We start from the raw sequence: 23,828 nt of genomic DNA on the forward strand, positions 1-23,828 counted from the left end.
GAAGGACTGGTACACACCCAACTAATGAAATACCTTGATCAATTCTCCCTCCTGCACGAAACTCAATCTGGTTTTAGGCCTCTATTTAGCACTGAAACGCTAATTGCGGCCATTTTGGACAATTTGTGCTACTTGTTCAGTAAGGGCCTCAATGCCCTAATCATGCAATTTGACATGAGTTCCGCCTTTGACTTGGTGGACCATGGAAAACTGTTACAATGCCTAGACGCAATCGGAATCAGAGGAGAAGTACTGAACTGGTTTCGAGGTTTCCTTATATCACGCACATACCAAGTCCGTTTTAATCACGATCTCTCAGATACATGGAGCAATCCATCTGGCATGCCACAAGGATCACTGCTATCCCCTTTGCTCTTCAAAGTTTACATGTCCTCACTGGGTGCACAACTATCCCAGCTGGGGATAAAACTATTTAGCTACGCTGACGACTTCACGATAATCATCCCATTCACCAACTCTGTCTCGGAAGTCACCCCCAAAGCAACAGAAGTATTAAATCGGATGGAGCAATGGATGACCAAATTCAGACTAAAACTAAACTCAGAGAAAACAAAATTTTTCATAGCAGCGCCATACCCACTCGACACTAAAGCACCAATGTGCATCAACAACCTCAGCTATCCAATTCAACCCACTATGAAGATACTGGGTGTAACACTGGACCAAAACCTAACCATGAAAGACCAGGTGGACTCCTTGATCAGAAAAATCTTTCATACCCTCTGGAAACTTCGGTCCATCAGAGCTTACTTCGATGCCTCATCATTTCGAATTCTAGTACAATCCCTTATTCTGAGTCAACTCGATTATTGTAACATTGCCTACTTGGCACTCCCCCAGAAATACATGCGGCGATTGCAACTGGTTCAAAATACAGCGGTTAGACTACTTTGTGGATTGAAGAAGTTTGATCATGCGACACCTTCCTATCGACTTTTACACTGGCTACCGATGGAAATTCAAGTTTGGTTGTTTTTGCTTCAAGGTACTCTATGGCTTAGCCCCTAAATACATAACAGACTTTTTCTCTTTCTCAACCAACAAACACAAGTGAAGCTCACACCTGAACTTTGTTTCTCCACCGGTTAGAGGTTGTAAATTTAAAAGTCATCATCAACATCTTCTCGCACATCAAGCAGCATTATCACATCAGTAATATTGTTAAATCTACTTTTTATAGATTACGTAGGATTCGATCTATTTCAAAATTCTTATGCCCAAAATCACTAAATATTCTTATCCATTCTTTGGTAATTTCAAAAATAGATTATTGTAATTCTCTCTTTAAAGGAATATCATTAAACGAAATTAAACGTCTCCAAATTATCCAAAATATCTCCATTAAACTCATAACCAAATCGAGAAAATTTGACCACGTTACACCACTTTTGAAAAATGCGCATTGGCTCCCAGTTATTCACCGGATAACATACAAACTCTGTTTACTTACCTTTAAAACTCTTTTGAACAAAACCCCAGCATTTATATATAAATCATTAATTCCGTTTCATCCATCTAGAACATTAAGATCCAATGAACAACATCTTTTAACCATTCCCTCGCTTAAGATCATTAATACTAGATGGCAGTTCATCTTTTCTGTGACCGCCCCACAGACTTGGAATTCCCTCCCAATTTATTTACGAATGGAGCAGGACCTAGGAAAATTTAAAAGTAATTTAAAAACCGTTCTTTTTAAAGATGCTTTTAGTAACTCCTAGGCCATAGATTACATATTATTAAACTATGTTTTAATTTGTCTTCCTATTGTACTTTTCCTTTGTATTGCTTTACTATTCCTAGTTGTATTTTGAAATCCCTTCCTTCCCTATGTTCCTTCAATGATGTCTTAGTTTTTAACCCAATGTTATTATTTAAGTTTGTATTGTATTGTTCATTCTGTATTTTTTAATGAATGTATTTTAAATTGTTCATCGCTTTGAAATTTGACTAAGCGATCAATCAAGAGATCTATTAAACTTGAAACTTGATTATGGGGTAAAGACCTTGAACAATTGCTTGTTCCTACTACCTATGGGAGAATTCAGGAAACACCTGGAAACACATTTATTTCTGAAATACTTAGAAATGGGGGAGGCTAGGTTTTTATTATTATACTCAGAGAAGGTCATTTCATTTGATTTGGATGGGTTTAAGAATAACATGTTTGTGGTGAGCCAGTGAGTAATTTTTTCTAGTTTGTTGTTGATGAATATCTTTGGGGTCATTTGAACCAATTGGGTGCTTTAGTTGGATATCGTCAGCATAACTGTACTCATATACTGTGAAACCGATTGTTTGAGCAATTGTGAGTAACGGAGAGGTGATAATATTAAAGAGAAGGGGAGACAGAATCGATCCTTGTGGTATGCCATGATCTAGTTTGAAGTTTCTCAGATTTGGTTTGGTTAGTATGCACATTGTAAGTTCAGTTACAGAAGAAGGATGTAAACCATTCCAGGACAGTGTCGGTTACTCCCATGGATGTTAGTCTATTGAGTAGAAGTTGGTGGTTCACGGTGTTGAAAGCAGCTGAGAGGTCTAGTGAAGACAGTGAGGAAGAATAAGCATGGGATGAACACAGAGGATCTCTAATCAGAAAATAATGGTATATATTGAAGCACTAAGGCTAGTACTGGGCAGACTTGAATAATCTGATCCTAATAGATTGGGCCAGCCTGTAATCAAGAGAACTATTTCCACATGGCTAGTGGCCTGTATTTCCTTGTGCTATGTTCAGGCTGGGCTGCAGCTTTAGGGATGTGTTACAGCACTCTAGGTCCGATCTATGGCAGCATCCGTGGCTTTCTTACGTTCCACTCCCGTTGATGAAATTTGCATAGCAGCTACTTGGTCCTCAGTTCACACATTCATATCTCACTACTGTCTAGAATCCTATTCCATGGCCCAGTACAGCGGCATAATAACCTCCGATCTGTTCGTGTTCCCCTTCTTAATCATTTCTAGCATTCTGTTCGCCCTTTTTGTCGTCACCGCACATTGTGCGGACAGCTTTATCGACTTGTCGACTAGTAGTTTCTGTACTCCCAAGTCTCTTTCCTGGGGGAGTCTCTCTGAGTACCGCCCCGGACATCCTGTATTCGTGTATAAGATTTTTGTTACCAACATGCATCACCTTACACTTATCCACGTTGAACCTCATTTGCTATGTCGCGACCCATTTCTCGAGCGTGTTTGTCATGTTTCAGATCTTCGCAATCCTCCTGCTGTCATTGTAATATAATTTGCACCCTGGTAAGTGTTTCCATTGGTTATCTTCCTTCCAGGTCTCAGAGGTGCCTATTATGTCTATCCTTTCACTTAGTGCAATATATTCTAACTCTCCCATCTTGTTTCTGGGCTTCTGGCATTTACATACAGATATTTCAAACAATGTTTGTCAATCCTATTTACAATTTGCTTAGTAGTTGACGTGAATAATTTGCAATCTTTAAAATCTATCTGCTTTGTATTTAAGGACATCTGGTGAACTATTTTCTCTATTGTAACCTTACTAATGAGATGATCTATCTTCACTGTTTTGGTGATATCTTTTAAAGATATCTTGTCCATTTTGGCCAAGCAGTATTACAGAATTTATTATCTTTTTAATGACCAACTTTCCCTCCATTCCATTGCAGTAAGCTAGGGAGTCCCACATGTGAGAATATGCTGTCTGTTTCCCTCCCACCTCTTCTGGTTGGCTGCTTAGCTTGCTTACGGGCATTCGTGAAGTTTCTAAAAACTTAAAGTGGCAATACACTTTTACCACTGCCCATATCAGGCTCTTAGGATGATGCCACCTACATGTGAGAATATCTGCCTGCTGTCCCTGGATAATACCTGTTACAGTAAGTAACTGCTATCTGGGACCATCAGATGCCTAAAGCATAGAACAATATATAAAACAAAAATGCCTAGATTCTCTAATCGCTGATCACGTGTCAATCACTTGACAGTGCAGGTTAGAGAATCATGCCTCAAGTGCCTAAGTAGGCACAATTCATACAAAGATAGGTGCCAGAAATGTAGGCCTGGAAAACCCTGGTCTACATTTCCAGCGCCTATCTATGCTGGGGGGATACTGGCTTCAGGGAGGCCTGCCGACTCAGCTTATTGGGGGGTTTCATTCAAGAATTTCCCTGTAAATGTATCAAATTCTGCATTTGAAAAATGCTTTATATAAGATATATAAAACATATTCAAGATAAAATTAACAAACAATATTCACATATTTAAAACTAGATTCTGTTTTAACAGCATCAAATTGATGATCTGATATCCTAACAGCTTCTGAATGTATCCTGCCTCTATACAAAATGTAAAATAAGGCCATCTTTTAGCTGCCTCAACTTTCCCCCCCTTTACAGAACCGCATAAAAGGTTTTTAGCGCTGCTCCAACAGTCATAGAGTTCCTATGAGCATCAGAGCATTCAGTGTGCTGGCTGGCGCTAAAAACCTCTTGTGCAGTTTTGTAAAAGGGGGGAGGGGGAGGGTATTTTTAAAATAAGTTTTAAGATGTGTAAACTCCACTTTTTGAGAATAGTTTCATAGTTTATTAAAATTTTGATTGAATGCTAAACATAGAATTCAAAGCGTTGTACATTAAAATAAATGGGGGAATTAATATTAAAACAAACATGACTTAGTACAAACAAGAGGAAAGGGGGAGAACTCCATTAATTAAAGAAAAGAGAACAAAAAAGGAACATCAAGGAGGGAGGGAGGTAAGTTAAAAAGTGATAAAATATCCAAATGGTAGCTCACTCGTAAGCATCTATAAAGAAAAAAATCATTTTAAATTGCCCTCAAATTTATCTAGATTTTTTTCTGCTCTAATGTGTAATGGAAGGGAATTCCAAATAGTAGGAGATGTAACTGAAAAAATGGAAGTGCGGCGTGTCCCAATAATTTTTAATGAGGGGACATAAAGAGTATTATCCCAGGACAAGCAGGCAGCATATTCTTGACTGATGGGTGACGGCACCGACGGAGCCCCGGTACGGACAATTTTAGAGTGATTGCACTCTAAGAACTTGGAAAGTTCTGGCATGCCGCACCGCGCACGCGCGAGTGCCTTCCCGCCCGACAGAGGCGCGCGGTCCCCAGTTTCTTAGTTTCCGCGGAGCTAAGAAGACACGTTTTTTCAACGGCTGTTGAAAATTTTTTTGACTTGCCTTCCCGCTCGCGTAAACCTTTTTGGCTTTTGCCTGTTTCCTTTTTCTTTTCTTTTTGTGTAAAAAAAAAAAAAAAAAAAACTTTTCTTTTTTAGTCAATTTGGCTTTTCCCCTGCGGGGCCTTCTGCCACCATCGAGGCCTCGGCCTTCGATTTGGCTGAAGCCGTCTTCACGTTCATGCCCCCTCAGCCAGGGTTTAAAAAGTGCCAGCGGTGTGCTCGGCCTATATCTCTCACGGACCCACACAACTGGTGCTTACAGTGTTTGGGTCCTGAGCATCAGGCCTCCACCTGCACCCGCTGTGCCACACTTAAAAAAAGAACATTAAAAAATCGCCAAATACAACAGCGATTATTGTTCGGTGCCGAGATGTCCGATCCCGTTCCATCGACTCCGGCTTCGGCACCGATTCAGTTGGCACCCTCTTCTTCGACACCGCACCGGCGTCCCAGCATGCAGGTAAGCCGGCTAAGAAGCCTTCCCCGCTGGAGCGTCCTCCGGTCTCGAGTGCAGTGAGTCCAATCCTGCCGACTGTGAGGCGCCAGCGGAAGCGCTCCGCCCCTATCGAGGTGAGTCCCTCGACATCGGGCTCCTCATCTCCGGGGCGTCGAGCGGCACCGCAGGTACCGCAGAAGAAAAAAGCGGTACCGGTGCCATCCCTTGATGACCGTATTACGGCCATTCTCCAGGCACAGCTCAAGGAGCAATTACAACAACTCCTTCCAGCTATCCTGGCACCGAACCTTCCGGTGCCGGTCCGCACTGAGCTGGTACCGATAGTGGAACAACCTGTGCTGTCGGTATCCACTCCCTCGGTACCGATTCACTCCACCTCATCGGTATCGATGCCAGTCCTTGCACCGGAGCCGAGAGCTCAACATCAGTCGGTGCAGACTTCGGCACCGGTGCCACCGATTACATCGCCTGGTTCGGTATCGATGAGATCGGGTAAATCGGTGCGCAAAACCCGACATGTAGAACCATCTACCCCAGAGTCTCGGGACCGTTCTCCCCATGTCAGGGATCCTGATCTGTGGGGAGATTCAGAGGAACCCTTTCTCTCTGAAGGAGAATGTTCCTCAGATGAGGAGGAGTCTGCTGTACATGACCCGTCCTCTAGACATGACACTTCATCTTTCTCCAGTTTCCTGAAAGATATGTGTGATTCTTTGTCCATTCCTTTGGAGGCTGAGTCCAAAAAGTCTAAAGCTTTTTTGGATGCCCTTGACTTTGACCAACCTCCAAAGGAATTTTTGAAGCTCCCTCTTCACGACATCTTGAGGGAGACTTTCTACAAGAATTTAGAGACTCCCTTAACGGTTCCAGGGGCCCCACGTAAGTTAGACTCTCTATATAAAGTAATTCCCATTCCTGGGTTCGACAAACCTCAACTTCCACACGAATCTGTACTTGTCGAATCCACCCTTAAAAAATCTTCAGGAGTCAGTATATGCTTCTGTACCTCCTGGTAGAGAGGGTAAAGCCATGGACAAATTTGGTAAGAGGCTCTACCAAAATGCAATGTTGGCAAATAGAGCTGGTAATTATGCTTTTCATTTTTCTTTCTACCTTAAACATCTCCTTACCAACATGGCTTCATTTGAGAAGTACCTTCCTCAACGGAAACAACAATCTTTCCACCATTGCTTGTCATCTCTGTTTCAGCTGCGTAAGTTCATGGTTAGGTCCATTTACGACACCTTCGAACTTACATCCAGAGCGACAGCAATGTCTGTGGCAATGCGTCGCCTGGCCTGGCTTCGGGTATCTGAACTTGATGTTAATCATCAAGATCGGTTAGCCAACGCCCCGTGCCTAGGGGATGAGCTTTTTGGGGAATCCATGGACTCGACTACTCAAAAGCTATCTGCTCATGAGACACGTTGGGATACCCTACTTAAAAATAAGAAAAAGCCTCCCCCAACAAGGCCTTTTAGACAACAGTCAGCCTATCAACGCCGCTTCACAGCTCGGCCATTGCCAACAACAGCTCAGCAACCCAGGCGTCAGCGGCAGCAACAACGTCAGCCTCCCAGACAACAGCAGCAACAGCAGCCTGTGAAGCCACCTCCACAGCAAAAGACACAGCCCTTTTGACTTACTTCTCCAAAGTATAGCCAGTACTCCTATATCTGCTTTCCTGCCTCAACCTATAGGAGGTCGTCTTTCTCTGTTCCTCAGCCGGTGGGAAGTTATCACTTCGGACCAATGGGTCCTCAACATCATCCGCCACGGCTACTCTCTCAACTTTCAGAACAGTCCTCAATCTGCCCTTCTTATTCAGGAAGTCCAATCCCTCCTCCTTCTGAACGCTATAGAAGAAGTTCCTTTAGATCAAAAGGGGCAGGGGTTCTACTCCCGTTATTTTCTAGTTCCCAAAAAAACAGGAGATCTCAGACCAATTCTGGATCTTCGAGATCTCAACAAACATCTGGTAAAGGAAAAATTCAAGATGCTTTCCTTATCCATCCTTTATCCTCTTCTCAATCAAGACGACTGGCTATGCTCCCTCGATCTCAAAGAGGCATACACTCACATACCAGTCAATATAACCTCCAGACGGTATCTCCGATTCATGATCAATCATTGTCATTACCAATACAAGGTGCTGCCCTTCGGTCTTGCCTCCTCTCCAAGGGTGTTCACCAAATGTCTTATTGTGGTAGCTGCATTTCTACGCTCTCACCACCTTCAGGTATTCCCTTACCTGGACGACTGGTTAATCAAGGCCACATCCGCTCAAGCAGTTCTCCTGGCCACCAACCAAACCATCCTGTTTCTACGAATACTGGGATTCGAGATCAATCTACCCAAATCTCATCTCATCCCCACTCAGAGACTTCAATTCATTGGAGCGATGCTGGACACACTCCTCATGAGAGCATTCCTACCATCCAATCGTCTTCAGACCCTTCAGTCTCTATGTCAGCAGGTGCTTCCACAACATTCCATCTCAGCCAGACAAATGATGGTACTCTTGGGTCACATGGCATCCACAGTTCATGTCACACCCCTCGCACGTCTTCACCTGCGCACTCCTCAATGGACCCTTGCTACTCAGTGGTCCCAAGCGACGGATCCTTGCTCACGACACATATCTGTGACATCATCTCTTCGTCAGTCTCTACAATGGTGGTTGGTATCCTCAAATCTATCCAGAGGTCTTCTGTTCCATCAACCTCCTCATCAACTAGTCATCACCACCGACGCCTCTCCTTATGCATGGGGAGCTCATTTGAACGAGTTCCAGACTCAAGGTCTTTGGACAGCCCAGGAAAAGAAGCATCACATCAATTTCCTGGAACTCAGAGCGATGTTTTATGCCCTCAAGGCCTTCCAACATCTTCTCTTTCCTCAGGTCCTTCTGCTGTGCACAGACAATCAAGTTGCGATGTACTACATCAACAAACAAGGTGGGACAGGCTCTCGCCTCTTATGCCAAGAAGCCCAGAAGATCTGGACTTGGGCCATAGATCACCATCTCTTCCTGAAAGCTATCTACATTCAGGGAGAACAGAATTCCTTAGCAGACAAACTCAGCAGAATTCTCCAGCCTCACGAGTGGACACTCGATCCTGTAACTCTACAGTCTATCTTCACTCAATGGGGCACTCCTCAGATAGACCTCTTTGCAGCTCCTCACAATCACCAGCTGCCCCTATTCTGCTCCAGACTCTACTCTCCTCACCGTCTGGCAGCGGATGCATTTCTCCTCGACTGGTCCAATCTGTTCCTGTACGCTTTCCCTCCTCTGCCTCTCATGTTGAGAACCTTGTTCAAGCTCAAGAGGGAACGAGCCACCATGATTCTAATTGCTCCGAGGTGGCCCAGGCAACATTGGTTCTCCCTTCTACTTCAACTCAGTTCCAGGGAACCTTTTCTTCTTCCTCTGTTTCCTTCTCTGCTTACACAGCATCAGGAGACCCTTCTACATCCCAACCTACAGTCTCTGCACCTGACAGCTTGGTATCTTCAAAAACTTCAAAAACAAAATCACCAATATCAGAACCGCATTCATCGATACACCCACCCATCTCGAAAAGATAACAACAAACCCAATAACAGGCGAAGCCATCGTAGCAGACAGAAGCTGGTCCAACTTCCCAATCCTACTTTGGTCGGATATGAACCGACTCTACAACAAATACAGCCATGCCTCCAGCGAACTAAATAATTGCCCCACCTACCTGTTATCAAACGCCTCCACCACATTCAAAACCAACTTTATGTTATGGATTCAAACCACACTAACAGAAGGCCAATTCCCACAGGACTTAGGAGAGATCTTAATCACCCCAATCATGAAAGATCACAAAGGCCCAATAGATAGCCCCTCCAACTACAGACCTATCGCTTCAATTCCAATATACGTCAAAATAATAGAAGGCCTAGTCACACAATACCTCACAATCTACCTGGAAAAACATAACCTACTCCACCCCTCACAATCAGGATTTCGAACCAACCATAGTACAGAAACACTACTTGTCTCTCTTCTAGATACAGCCCGGCAACACATCAGTAAAGGAAAAAAGATGATACTAATACAACTTGACCTCTCTGCTGCATTTGACCTAGTTGACCACACCATATTACTACAGATACTCGACGCCATAGGGATCTCTGGCAAAGTTTACAACTGGTTTCAAGGGTTCCTCAAATCAAGAACCTATAGGGTAAAATACAATGATATCAAATCAGAGCCATGGGCAAATCCCTGCGGAGTTCCACAAGGATCACCTCTCTCACCTACACTCTTCAACCTCTTTATCTCCTCCCTAGGAGCCACCTTAGATAACCTAAATGTCACATCCTTTAGCTACGCAGACGACATCACCATACTCCTCCCCTTCGACCCTTCAGAGCCCACCACCACCGCAAAACTGGAAACAACCCTAGATACAGTAGAAAAATGGATGATGGATCATAAACTAAAACTAAACTCAGAAAAAACAAAATTCCTCCTGCTCGAAAAAGCCAAATCTCCTACCATCACAGAACTGACAATCAAAAATACCAAATACCCAATACAACCCGAACTAAAACTACTAGGAGTCACCATAGACAGATGTTGCACAATGCAGTCCCAAATCAACAAGACGACCCAGAAAGCTTTCCTAACCATGAGAAACCTACGCAAAATCAGAAAATTCTTCAACCAAACACAATTCAGACTAGTCGTACAATCCCTAGTCTTAGGTCTGCTGGACTATTGCAACTCCCTATATCTTCCTTGTCCAGCCATTATGATAAAGCAACTCCAGACCATACAAAACACCGCCCTCAGACTGATCTACTCACTTAGAAAATATGATCACATAACAACCGCCTTCTTAGACTCCCACTGGCTACCCATACAAGCACGAATTCAATTCAAATTCCTTTGCCTATTATTCAAAGCAATACAAGGCTCTTCCCCATCCTACCTAAACAATCGCTTAAACCAGATCTCCACCACAAGACAAAGAAGAACCCCAAATCCTTTTGCCTTCCCTCCACTCAAAGGCACACAACGCAAGAAAATGTTTGACAACCTTCTGGCAACACAAGCAGCAAAACTCAACCATTCCATCTCCAACCTGCTGACAACATCGGACGACTTCAAAACATTCCGTAAAGAAATCAAAACCCTGCTTTTTAAAAAATTCATCCAAAAACCTTAAACCACTTCACCTACCTCCAGCCAAGTTCACCTACCTCCAGAAAATTCACCTACCTCGACTGAACTCATCTACCACCAGACAATCCTCCCCCAAATATCACACCTAATCACCCTTCATATAAACAGACCATAAAAAGATTGTAATCTTGCCTACTCTAACTGTGTCCCATTTCCATTTGCTAATATCACACTGCTAGGCACTGTTCAGTTTTCTATCCAACCCATAAGATCCCCAAGAAAAAAAAAAAAAAAAAAAAATGTCCAGTCAAATCTTTTGTAATCCGCCTTGAACTGCAAGGTATAGGCGGAATAGAAATCCGTAATGTAATGTAATGTAATGTATCTCTCGGGCTGACATCTCATGATACTCTTTTGTCTCAGCCTGTTTGTTCCATTCTAGATGCCTCCAGGAAACCAGCCACTCTGCAATGTTACCATCAGAAGTGGACGAGATTTTCTTCCTGGTGTCTTCTTCATCATCTTGATCCCACTTCCCTGGCAGTGGAGACGTTGTTGGATTATTTGCTTTCCTTGTCTGACTCTGGCCTTAAGTCTTCTTCCATCAGAGTCCACCTCAGTGCCATTGCTGCTTTTCATGAGCCGGTCCATGGAAAACTTCTCTCAGCTCATCCCCTGGTGTCCAGGTTCATGCGGGGTCTTTTCAATGTGAAACCACCTCTTAAAGCCCCTCCTGTTATCTGGGATCTCAATGTGGTTCTTTCCGTCTTAATGAAGCCTCCATTTGAACCTTTGGCTACCTCTCCTTTCAAGTTTCTCACTTGGAAGGTACTTTTCCTTATTGCTCTTACCTCTGCCAGGAGGGTCAGTGAGCTTCATGCACTGGTTGCAGATCCACCTTTTACTGTCTTTCACCATGACAAGGTGGTTCTGCGTACACATCCAAAGTTTCTCCCTAAGGTTGTCTCTGAATTCCATCTCAACCAATCCATTGTTCTGCCTGTTTTCTTTCCAAAACCTCATTCTCATTCTGGGGAACAAGCTCTGCATACTTTGGATTGTAAAAGGGCTCTAGCTTACTATCTAGAGCGTACGAAACCCCACAGATCAGTTCCCCAACTCTTTCTGTCCTTTGATCCGAATAAATTGGGACGTCCTGTTTCTAAACGTACGTTGTCTAATTGGCTGGCAGCGTGCATTTCATTCTGTTATGCTCAGACCGGACTGACACTGGAAGGTTCTGTCACGGCCCATAGAGTCCGAGCAATGGCAGCATCTGTAGCTTTCCTCCGTTCCACTCCTATTGAGGAAATCTGCAAGGCTGCTACTTGGTCCTCAGTTCATACTTTTACATCTCATTATTGTCTGGATGCATTCTCCAGACGGGATGGACACTTCGGCCAATCTGTTTTGCAAAATTTATTTTCCTAATGGCCAACCTTCCCTCCATCCCTCTTTTTGTTAGCTTGGAGGTCACCCATCAGTCAAGAATATGCTGCCTGCTTGTCCTGGGATAAAGCACAGTTACTTACCGTAACAGGTGTTATCCAGGGACAGCAGGCAGATATTCTTGCGTCCCACCCACCTCCCCGGGTTGGCTTCTTAGCTGGCTTATCTTAACTGGGGACCGCGCGCCTCTGTCGGGCGGGAAGGCACTCGCGCGTGCGCGGTGCGGCCTACTGGAACTTTCTAAGTTCTTAGAGTGCAATCACTCTAAAATTGTCCGTACCGGGGCTCCGTCGGTGCCGTCACCCATCAGTCAAGAATATCTGCCTGCTGTCCCTGGATAACACCTGTTACGGTAAGTAACTGTGCTTAATGTACCACTTGGGCTGTCCTTGGAGAACTGTGTGTAATAACTATTACATAAGAGTTTGCTTTACTCTTTTCTGTTAATGTATACAATTGAGAAGTTATTTTCTGTTTGCTTTTTGTAGCCAGTGGCATGAAGCTGAATAACATAGTTTGATCTATTTCTGTGATTTTTAATTGACTATCACATGCTAGAGAAAAAAATGTTAATATGGAATATAATAGTGAAATCCCTCGAGAAAAATAAATTATATATTTTCTGGTAGGTATCCCAGCATGCAGCAAAATGCATTCCTGCCATGGCATGTCCAGAACTTACGGAGCAGATTCGCCGGGAGATTGCTGCCTCCATCCATCAACGCAAAGGAGATTTTGCTTGTTATTTCCTGACAGATCTCGTAACCTTCACTTTGCCTGCAGGTCAGTGCAGAAATGACATGAATTTACCAAGATAGCTTCTTTGTAAGTTATGCTGGTTTCTTTTCAATCCAACATTAAATTTAGTGATAAGGCAAGAGAATAAATCGAGCACAGAGCACTTTGTCTATGAATATTACATTTTGCATTTGTAAGAAATTGTGGGGTAATAATCTGCACTGTGTGGGAGGTACAACCCCAGCAACTTTCTTGAGCAGGCTTGATGGACAATGTCAGTACTACTACTACTACTACTACTACTACTACTACTGTTATCATTTCTATAGTGCTGAAAGACATGCGTAGCGCTGCACATTTGACATGTAATAGACAGTCCCTGCTTTGAAGAGCTTACAATCTAATTTGGACAGAAGGACATGACATATAAGGTTGGGGAGTTTCTTGCAGAGATAAGGATAGTATGATTATAGATCATTTTATAGTGAGTGAGAGTTAAGAGAAAGCAGCCTCAAAAGAGTGGGCTTTTAGCTTGGATTTGAGTACTGCTAGAGACGGAACCTGATGTAATGACTTGGGCAGTCTGTTCCATGCATACAGCACAGCAAGATAGAAGGGACAGAGTCTTAATTTAGCATTGGAGGAGAAGGATGTGGATAGGAGGGACTTGCCTGATGAACAGTGTTAATTGGAGGGGGGAGCAACATAGGGGAGAGATAAGTGAGGAGAGTGAATGCACTTGTAGGTCAGTAAGAGGAGTTTGAATTGTGTTTGGAAATGGATGGGGAGCCAATGAAGTAACTTTAGAAGAGGGATAAGGTGAGTATGGAGGCTTTCATGGAATGTAAGTCATACAGCAGAATTTTGCACAGATTGGAGGGGAAAGAGATGGTTGAGCAGAAGACCTGGGAGAAGCAAGAGGTGATAAGAGATTTTGTTAGTGTGCTCGGAAAGGAGCCTTGGAAAATAGATGTAGGGCTTTCTGTCCAAACACTACTTTCTACACTATGACAAGCGTAGCTGGGTTTTAAGAAAGGTTTAAACAAATTCTTGGAGGAAAAGCCAAAGTCTAGTGTTGAGACAGACATGGGGGAAGCCACTGCTGGAATGTTGCTACTATTTGTGTTTCTGCCAGGTACTTGTGACTTAAATTGGCCACTAATGGAAATAGGAAACTGGGCTAGATTGACCACTCTTCTGACCCAGTATGGTTATTCTTATGTTCTAATTTGATCAGATTCCAGCAGAAAGGTTAGCAAAAAAGTTCATAAAGTCTCTTCCTCCATGGAATTCTCCGTCAAATCCAAGACGCACTTTATGCTGACCATAGTGCAGGCATCACAATGCAAGGTCTAAATGAAAATTAATCTACTATAATAAAATGTTAAGCCCACATGCGCACTCCAACCTGCGTGTTCAGTGATCCGTATGTCCATGGCAGGAAGGAGTGCACATGCACACTTACGGTTCTATGAGCTTGGGAGGAAAAACGGCACCACACTCGCGGACTCCAAGGATGTTCTCGCCGTAGTAATTTTTATGTTCAGCGGTAAGTTATGGCCAAAGTTATTATTAAGTTCAAAGCCGCCGCCGCGGCTCTTCTCATGAGCCGCACTTGCGTCGGAGAAGGCTTCCGACGCAGGCGGGGATTGGGAGAGGAACCGCGGCGGCAGCTTTAAACTTAAAAATACCTCCGACTCAGAACTAAATGGTCGGCAACAGAACGTCGGGCATTTCTTGCGATCCCGGCAGATCCTCACACCCAATTAGCCCGCAAAGCAGCTTTCCATGCACCCGAGCACCCTCTAAGCGCAGGCCTTCCTGCTCTTCAGCTCCTCCAGGCAGCTGCAGACCTCTCCATAGCCAATGAGCACTGTAAGGCCCTCTGCTGCTCTTCTGTCTGCCTTCCTCTTCTAAACAGCCAGAAGCTGAACAGGGGGAGAAAGAACGAAGTGCTATTAGACAGGGGGGGAGGTAACAGGAAGGGAGGCCTACTGCTGGACAGGGAGAGCAGGGAAGAGTTGCTGTTAGACAAGGGGGGGAGGTAACAGGAAGGGAAGCCTACTGCTGGACAGGGGGAGCAGAGAAGAGGTGATGTTAGACAGGGGGGGAGGTAACAGGAATGGAGGTCTACTGCTGGACAGGGGGAGCAGGGAAGAGGTGCTGTTAGACGGGGGGGGGGGATGTAACAGGCAGGGAGGCCTACTGCTGGACAGGGAGAGTAGGGAAGAAGTGCTGTTAGACAGGGGGGGAGGTAACAGGCAGGGAGGCCTACTGCTGGACAGGGGAAGAAGGGAAAAGGGCTGTTAGACGGGGGGACGGGGACATAACAGGCACAGAGGGAGGCCTACTGCTTGACAGGGGGAGCAGGGAAGAGGTGCTGTTAGACGGGGGGGGGGGACGGGGGACGTAACAGGCAGGGAGGCCCACTGCTGGACAGGAGGAGCAGGGAAGAGGTACTGTTAGACGGGGGAGGTAACAGGTAGGGAGGCCTACTGCTGGACAGGAGGAAGCAGAGAAGAGGTGCTGTTAGACAGGGGGGGACATAACAGGCAGGGAGGCCTACTGCTGGACAGGGAGAGCAGGGAAGAGGTGCTGTTAGACGGGGGAGGTACCAGGTAGGGAGGCCTACTGCTGGACAGAAGGAAGCAGAGAAGAGGTGCTGTTAGACAGGGGAGGACGTAACAGGCAGGGAGGCCTACTGCTGGACAGGGAGAGCAGGGAAGAGGTGCTGTTAGACGGGGGAGGTAACAGGTAGGGAGGCCTACTGCTGGACAGAAGGAAGCAGAGAAGAGGTGCTGTTAGACAGGGGAGGACGTAACAGGCAGGGAGGCCTACTGTTGGACAGGAGGAGCAGGGAAGAAGTGCTGTTAGACAAGGGGGGGAGGTAACAGGCAGGGAGGCCTATTGCTGGACAGGGGGAGCAGGGAAGAGGTGCTGTTAGACGGGGGGGAGGTATCAGGCAGGGAGGCCTATTGCTGGACAGGGGGAGCAGGGAAGAGATGCTCTTAGATAGGGGGGTGGTAACAGGAAGGGAGGTCTACTGCTGGACAGGGGGAGCAGGAAAGTGGTGTTGTTAGATGGGGGGGGCGGACGTAACAGGCAGGGAGGCCTACTGCTGGACAGGGGGAGCAGGGAAGAGGTGCTATTAGATGGGGGTGAGGTAACAGGCAGGGAGGCCTACTGCTGGACAGGGGGAGTAGGGAAGAGGTACTGTTAGATGGGGGAAGTAGCAAGCAGGGAGGCCTTCTGCTGGACAGGGGAGCAGGGAAGAGGTACTGTTAGATGGGGGAGATAACAGGCAGGGAGGCCTGCTGCTGGACAGGGGGAGCAGAGAAGAGGTGCTGTTAGACAGGGGTGGGAGGTAACAGGAAGGGAGGCCTACTGCTGGACAGGGGGAGCAGGGAAGAGGTGCTGTTAGATGGGGGGAATCTAACAGGCAGGGAGGCCTACTGCTGGACAGGGGGAGCAAGGAAGAGGTGCTGTTAGACGGGGGGAGGTAACAGGAAGGGAGGCCTACTGCTGGACAGTGGGAGCAGGGAAGAGGTGCTGTTAGACAGTTGGGTGGAGGTAAAAGGAAGGGAGGCCTACTGCTGGATAGGGGGAGAAGGGAAGAGGTGCTGTTAGACGGGGGAGGTAACAGGCAGGGAGGCCTACTGCTGGACAGGGGGAGCAGGGAAGAGGTGCTGTTAGACGGGGGGGCTGGACACGTAATAGACAGGGAGACCTACTGCTGGACAGGGGGAGCAGGGAAGAGGTGCTGTTAGACAGGGGGGAGGTAACAGGCAGGGAGGCCTACTGCTAGACAGGGGGAGCAGGGATGAGGTGCTGTTAGACGGGGGGGATGTAACAGTCAGGGATGCTTACTGCTGGACAGGGGGAGCAGGGAAGAGGTGCTGTTAGACGGGGGTGGGAAGGTAACAGGCAGGGAGGCCTACTGCTGGACAGGGGGAGCAGGGAAGAGGTGCTGTTAAACAGGGGGGACAGAACAGGCAGGGAGGCCTACTGCTGGACAGGGGGAGCAGGGAAGAGGTTCTGTTAGACGGGTGGGGGGGAGGTAACAGGAAGGGAGATCTACTGCTGGACAGGGGGAGCAGGGAGAGGTGCTGTTAGATTGGGCAGTAGGTAACAGGCAGGGAGGCCTACTGCTGGACACGGGGAGCAGGGAAGAGGTGCTGTCAGACAGGGGAGACGGAAGAGGCAGGGAGGCCTACTGCTGGACAGGGGGAGCAGGGAAGAGGTACTGTTAGATGGGGGAAGTAGCAAGCAGGGAGGCCTGCTGGACAGGGGAACAGGGAAGAGGTACTGTTAGACGGGGGAGATAACAGGCAGGGAGACCTGCTGCTGGACAGGGGGAGCAGAGAAGAGGTGCTGTTAGACAGGGGGGGACGTAACAGGCAGGGAGGCCTACTGCTAGACAGGGGGAGCAGGGAAGAGGTGCTGTTAGACAGGGGGGACAGAACAGGCAGCGAGGCCTACTGCTGGACAGGGGGAGCAGGGATGAGGTGCTGTTAGACAGGTGGGTGGGAAGGTAACAGGCAGGGAGACCTACTGCTGGACAGGGGGAGCAGGGAAAAGGTGCTGTTAGACAGGGGGGAGGTAAGAGGCAGGGAGTCCTACTGCTGGACAGGGGGAGCAGGGAAGAAGTGCTGTTAGACAGGAGGTGGGAGGTAACAGGAAGGGAGGCTTACTGCTGGGCAGGGGGAGCAGAGAAGAAGTGCTGTTAGACGGGGAAGTAACAGGAAGGGAGGCCTACTGCTGGACAGGGGGAGCAGGGAAGAGGTGCTGTTAGACGGGGATGGGGTGGAAGGTAACAGGCAGGGAGGCCTACTGCTGAACAGGGGGAAGGGGGAGGTAAAAGGAAGGAAGAAGGGCTACTGCTGGACAGGGGGAGAGGCAAGGGGTGGTGGTGGACAGCCAAGGAAAGAGAGAGAGACAGAAAGAAAGCAGCCAAGAAAAGAAAAAAAGAAATACAGAGACACACATCTATTCTAGCACCCATTAATGTAACGGGCTTAAAGACTAGTATCAGCCATAAAATAAAGGTTTAAGTTTGTCACCCTTGAGATAGCAAAGTTTATATAATTGGAGAGGAATCCAATGAACAAGAAGTACAACTTGAGTAATAAATTCCATATTTTTGTACTTATTCATTTATTAGAAAGGTTTCTTTTACACAAAGCAAGCACTTTTTAAAATATAACCATGGTTCTCTGCAGACCTTAAAAACTTAAAAAGAGAATGTCACAAACTACATTTATTAATAATACATTTATTTATATACCGCAATATCTCATGGTAGAGAATGAAACAGAGGGGAAAATTGGTCCCTGTCTCTGTCCCCGTAAACCATCTGATCCCATCCACACAAGCCTCAAAGAGTTTTTTACTGAACTTATTTTATTAAAGTACTAATCTTTAAGCCTGTTACATTAACGTGTGCTAGAATATATATTTGTCTGTCTTTTTTTATTTCTGTCTCTCTCTGCCGCTGTCTTTCTTTCTGTCTCTCTCCCTGCCCCTGTCTCTTTCTTCTTTTCTTTCTGTCTCCCTCCCTCCCACTATCTATCTTTCTTTCTATCTGTCTCTCTCCCTGTCCCCTATGCAGCAGCATTTCTCTCCCCCCTCCACTTCCCTGTGCAGTAGCTACATCAGCATTCCCTCCCCCTCCATTTCCCTGTGCTTCAGCATTTCCCTCCCCCCCCCCCACTTCCATGTGGTCTGTCTGTGTTTGTTTTGGTGTTTGTCTCTTTGCCCGCTGTATGTGTGTTTGTTTTTTTCCTGTGTGTGTTAGGCCGTTCGGGCAGCAGCATTCGCAATTAATTGCTGTTGCCGGCTTCAGGTCTTCCTCTCTAGCGGGTCCTGTTTTAATGAAAACAGGAAGTAAGCAGGACCCGCCAGAGAGAGGAAGGCCTGAAGCTGGCAACAGCAGCGAATTTCAAATGCTGCTGCTGCCCGAAAAAGCCAGGCCTTAACAACAAAGCTCCCTCTAGCGTTGGCAGCCGCGAGAGCTACCCGGAGCCGCCATCCAGGATCATCCCTCACATACACCTATCACTGGCTGGCAGGGAGCTGAGGATGAGCATCCGGAACTCCGAGCGGCCCCCGGATTCCGCCCAGCAGCTCTGACCTGGCCGATGTCGCTCCAGCCCGGCAGCCTCCCGGGGGCGAAGCTGCCGGGCGCCCTAAGGCAGCTCCTGAACGCGGCCCTGCCCTCCTGGCACGGTCGGTCGACGCTGAGCTGCTGGGGGCAGAGAACCGAGACGTCCGCGGATGGACTGTGCGAGGCGGGCAGCTACACGAATCACCGGGGACTGCTGGAGCTGGAGCTGCCGTGTGAGCTGTAGGAGGGGGCGGTGGTGGGTGGGCAGTGGCGCTGCTGGTATCGGAGCTTCGTTCTGGTCTGTGTCTTGCAGGCAGACTTGTCTAGCGCGCATGCGCACTCCTACCAGCCACATCCCGACAGATCAGATCTCAGGGAACACGCGGCGAGAGAGCGCATGCGCACTTAGCATTTTATTATTATAGATAAAAAGAAACAATATTCTGTACAATTGTCATTTTATAAATCAAAATTCTGGCTTCTGACCTAAATAAAGAAATCTTCAGCTGGCAGGGCTTATTTATAAATGTTTATCAACACAACTAATAAACTACTTTATCCTAAAGCAAAAAAAAGAAAAGAAATAGAATTTTTTTTTTCTACTTTTGGTTAGTTTCTACTTTCCTCATTCAGTTCCTTCCATCCATTGTTTGTTTTCTCTTTGCCTGCTCCGTTACTGTGCCTCTCCCTTCCATCTCTCTCCCCCTCCCCCAATTGGTCTGGCACCCATCTTCTTCCTTCCGCTCCCTCCATAGTCTGGCATCTCTGTCTTCTTCACTTCCATCTTTCCTTCGCTCCCTCAGGTGGTTTTTAGCATCTCTCTCCTCCTTTTCTCCCCTCAGATCTGTCTCCTCAATCTAGCATGTGTTTTCTTTTTTTTCTTTATCCCCTCCTCCATCCAGTTCCCTTCAGCGTCTTCTCCCCCTTCTCTGTCTTCCCCATTTCCTTCAGTGTCTTCTCCCCCCTCTTTGTCTTCCCCATTTCCTTCAGTGCCTTCACCCCCCTCTCTGTCTTCCCCATTTCCTTAAGTGTCTTCTGCCCCCTCTCTGTCTTCTCCATTTCCTTCAGTGTCTTCTCCCCCATCTCTGTCTTCCCCTTTCTGTCAGCGTCTTCTCCCCCTCTCTGTCTTCCCCATTTCCTTCAGCGTCTTCTCCCCCTCTCTGTCTTCCCCATTTCCTTCAGTGTCTTCTCCCCCCTCTCTGTCTTCCCCATTTCCTTCAGTGTCTTCTCCCCCCTCTCTGTCTTCCCCATTTCCTTCAGTGTCTTCTCCCCCCTCTCTGTCTTCCCCATTTCCTTCAGCGTCTTCTCCCCCTCTCTCTCGTCCCCATTTCCCTTCAGCGTCTTCTCCCCCTCTCTCTCGTTCGCATTTCCCTTCAGCATTTTCTTCCCCCCTCTCTCGTCCCCATTTCCCTTCAATGTCTTCTCCCTCTCTCTTGTCCCCATTTCCCTTCAATGTCTTCTTCCCCCTCTCTCTTGTCCCCATTTCCCTTCAATGTCTTCTTCCCCCCTCTCTCTTGTCCCCATTTCCCTTCAGCATCTTCTCCCCCCTCTTTCTTGTCCCCATTTCCCTTCAGCGTCTTATCCCCCCTCTCTATTGTCCCCATTTCCCTTCAGCGTCTTCTCCCCCTCTCTCTTGTCCCCATTTCACTTCAGCGTCTTCTTCCCCCTCTCTCTCATCCCCATTTCACTTCAGCGTCTTCTTCCCCCTCTTTCTCGTCCCCATTTCCCTTCAGCGTCTTCTTCCCACCTCTTGTCCACATTTCACTTCAGCGTCTTCTCCCCCCCCCTCTCTCTCTATCTCCTCCATTTCGCTTCAGCGTCTTCTCCCTCTCTCTGGTCCCCATTTCCCTTCATCGTCTTCTCCCCCCTCTCTTTCGTCCCCATTTCCCTTCAGCGTCTTCTCTCCCCTCTCTCTCGTCCCCATTTCCCTTTGTCTTCTTCCCCCTCTCTCTTGTCCCCTTCAGCGTCTTCTCCCCCTCTCTCTTGTTCCCATTTCCCTTCAGCATCTTCTCCCCCCTCTCTCTTGTCCCCATTTCCCTTCAGCGTCTTCTTCACCCTCTCTCTTGTCCCCATTTCCCTTCAGCGTCTTCTTCACCCTCTCTCTCGTCCCCATTTCCCTTCAGCGTCTTCTTCACCCTCTCTCTTGTCCCCATTTCCCTTCAGCGTCTTCTTCCCACTCTCTCTCGTCCCCATTTTCCTTCAGCGTCTTTTTCCCACTCTCTCTCGTCCCCATTTTCCTTCAGCGTCTTCTTTCCACTCTCTCTCATCCCTATTTTCCTTCAGCGTCTTCTTCCCACTCTCTCTCGTCCCCATTTTCCTTCAGTGTTTTCTTCCCCCTCTCTCTCGTCCCCATTTCCCTTCAGCGTCTTCTCCCCCCTCTCTCTCATCTCCATTTCCCTTCAGCATATTCTCTCCGTCCCCATTTCCCTTCAGCGTCTTCTCCCCCCTCTCTCTCGTCCCCATTTTCCTTCAGCGTCTTCTCCCCCCCTCTCTCTCGTCCCCATTTCCCTTCAGCGTCTTCTCCCCCCTCTCTCATCTCCATTTCCCTTCAGCATCTTCTCCCTGTCCCCATTTCCCTTCAGTGTCTTCTCCCCCTCTCTCGTCCCCATTTCCCTTCAGCGTCTTCTTCCCTTCTCCCGTCTCCATTTCCCTTCAGCGTCTTCTTCCTCCTCTCTCTCGTCTCCATTTCATTTCGGCGTTTCTCCCCAGCATCTTTTCCCCCTCTCTCGTCTCCATTTCCCTTCAGCGTCTTCTTCCCCCTCTCTCTCGTCACCATTTCCCTTCAGCGTCTTCTCCCCCTCTCTCTCGTCCCCATTTCCCTTCAGCACCCTTCCCGCGGTCCAAGCAGTGCCTAACAATTCTGCCCCCTCCACCCCTGCCTCCAAACACAGAGGAAACCACATGTCTTAAAATAACTTTTAGCGCCTAGTTTTGCATCTAATATAATAAAAGGCTAAGCTGCGCATGCGCATTCCCATCGTGTGTTCCATTTTCCATGCGCTGTAGGGCACCACAGATAGGAATGTGCATGCGCGCGAAACACTCTCTCTCCTCCCCCGAGGAGGATGTCGGACGCGGCGGCTGTCAGCCTTGCTGTTCTTCGATATGCCCTGCTCCTTGCCAGCAGCTCTTCTCAGGATCCCCACCTGCGTCGGAAGTCCGATGCAGTCGGAGATCTTGAGAGGAGCCGCCGATTCAAGCACTTAAGATCTCATTTTGACTTCTAGGGGCATGGAGGCTGTCGGCTGCTGCGGCTCTTGCCATCTCAAGGATAAACCTGTAAGTTTGCCGCCGCCGTTGCTGTCCTTCCCCAGAACCCACGCTCGCGACAAAACTGCTGCAAACTCTCCAGAGCCATACTTGAACACGTGAATGGCAGAGAGCGTGTGCGGCGGCGGTGCACGTGCGGTAAGGTGCGAGCGCTGTCTGAGGGAAGTTGTCCCCCGCTGCCGCTGACAAACCCCCAGCAGCAGGAGTACATTACCTGCTAGCGTTTCTCCTCCGAGCCCCCGGCGCCCTCAGTGGTGAGAGAAAAAGAGGGCGTAGCGAGCCCCGGCCTTCTGTCGCGCATCCAGCTCCCTCATCGCGTCTGGCCATAAAAAAGTAAAGAACTAAATGAAAAAAAAAACTATTCAAAGTTCTTAAAACGAATGTGGCATATGAAAAATTGCACGACGATCTTAGGAAATGGGAAGACTGGGCATCCAAATTCAAGTTAAAATTTAATGTGGACACAGTGTTATCCCTAGGGCCTTTTAGCTGGGCGCTCTGCCCAGCTAATTTAGATGACCGCCCAGCTGTCATCCGATCGCGAATCCAGCTGCTGCTCAACTTAAAAAAAATTAAAAAAACCTCACCGGCTTGAATATTCCCACTTTAGCCCGTAGCAAACTCGTGCTCCGAGGCTGTAAAGTGTGCTTGCCAGCTTCCCTTCTCTTCCCTCCGAAACTGGAAGTTATGTCCGGGGGGAGGGGAAGAGAAGGGAAGCCGGCACGCACACTTTTCTAGGGGGTTTGAAATATGCTCTTTCTAATGAGACTGATTTGAAAGAGTTTCTAAAAGGTATTTTTCTGTAAAAGCAGGCTGAAAATACCCTATTTTGGGCCTTTTTACACAAATTAGCAACTTTACACTTAATTTGTAAACTAATGGAAAGAGCTTGGAGGTTGAAATTGTACTTTTGAAAGCAACGTTGTACTGAGACATGCGCCAAATTTCGCATTTATTACTCAATTATTGTAGGAGCTAAGTAATGTCAAACTTTGACTTTTTTTGGAGCACTAATTTTTTCGGCCAAGTTTACTGTAATTCAGGCATTCAATCAGTGCTCGGCAAAAATTGTTATTGGTAGCAATGAACAGAGCTCAAAAAGTTGTGCAGGGTAGCTAAGTTTCAGTTTTTTTGGAAACACAGCTCGGGAGATATTGTGTCTCAAAGTTGTCAGAATGTCATTGTCGTACTGTATTTCATTGTGGTATGGGGTCAAACAAATGGCTATATCTCCACAAATATTCCACAGGCGAAACTAAAACTTTACCAAAGTTCGTTTGAGACATGGTGGACTCTGCATATGAAGTTTCATCAAAATCCGTGATGGTCATGCAGGGCACTTTCCAAGAATCTGATCACTTGACATGGAATGACCCCCCTTCATTTCATTGTTCAGCATCAAGGGGGAGGGAAGAAGAAAAACAGAAAAGAGAGGGAGCAAAATGTTGG

At 47.2% G+C, this 23,828-nt stretch overlaps 1 protein-coding gene across 3 annotated transcripts in view; it reads left to right on the forward strand.

The window, feature by feature from the left end:
• Positions 1-23,828, forward strand: part of ZRANB1 (zinc finger RANBP2-type containing 1) — a 333,688-nt gene that overhangs the window by 91,298 nt on the left and 218,562 nt on the right. For all 3 annotated transcript variants that reach the window (XM_033941145.1, XM_033941144.1, XM_033941146.1), the window contains one exon: positions 12,898-13,051. In XM_033941145.1, the coding sequence (XP_033797036.1) occupies positions 12,898-13,051 (154 nt within the window). The remainder of the gene's footprint in view (positions 1-12,897; positions 13,052-23,828) is intronic.

The sequence above is a fragment of the Geotrypetes seraphini genome, chromosome 4 (assembly GCF_902459505.1).
Source record: "Geotrypetes seraphini chromosome 4, aGeoSer1.1, whole genome shotgun sequence".
Classification (NCBI taxonomy): Eukaryota; Metazoa; Chordata; class Amphibia; order Gymnophiona; family Dermophiidae; genus Geotrypetes; species Geotrypetes seraphini.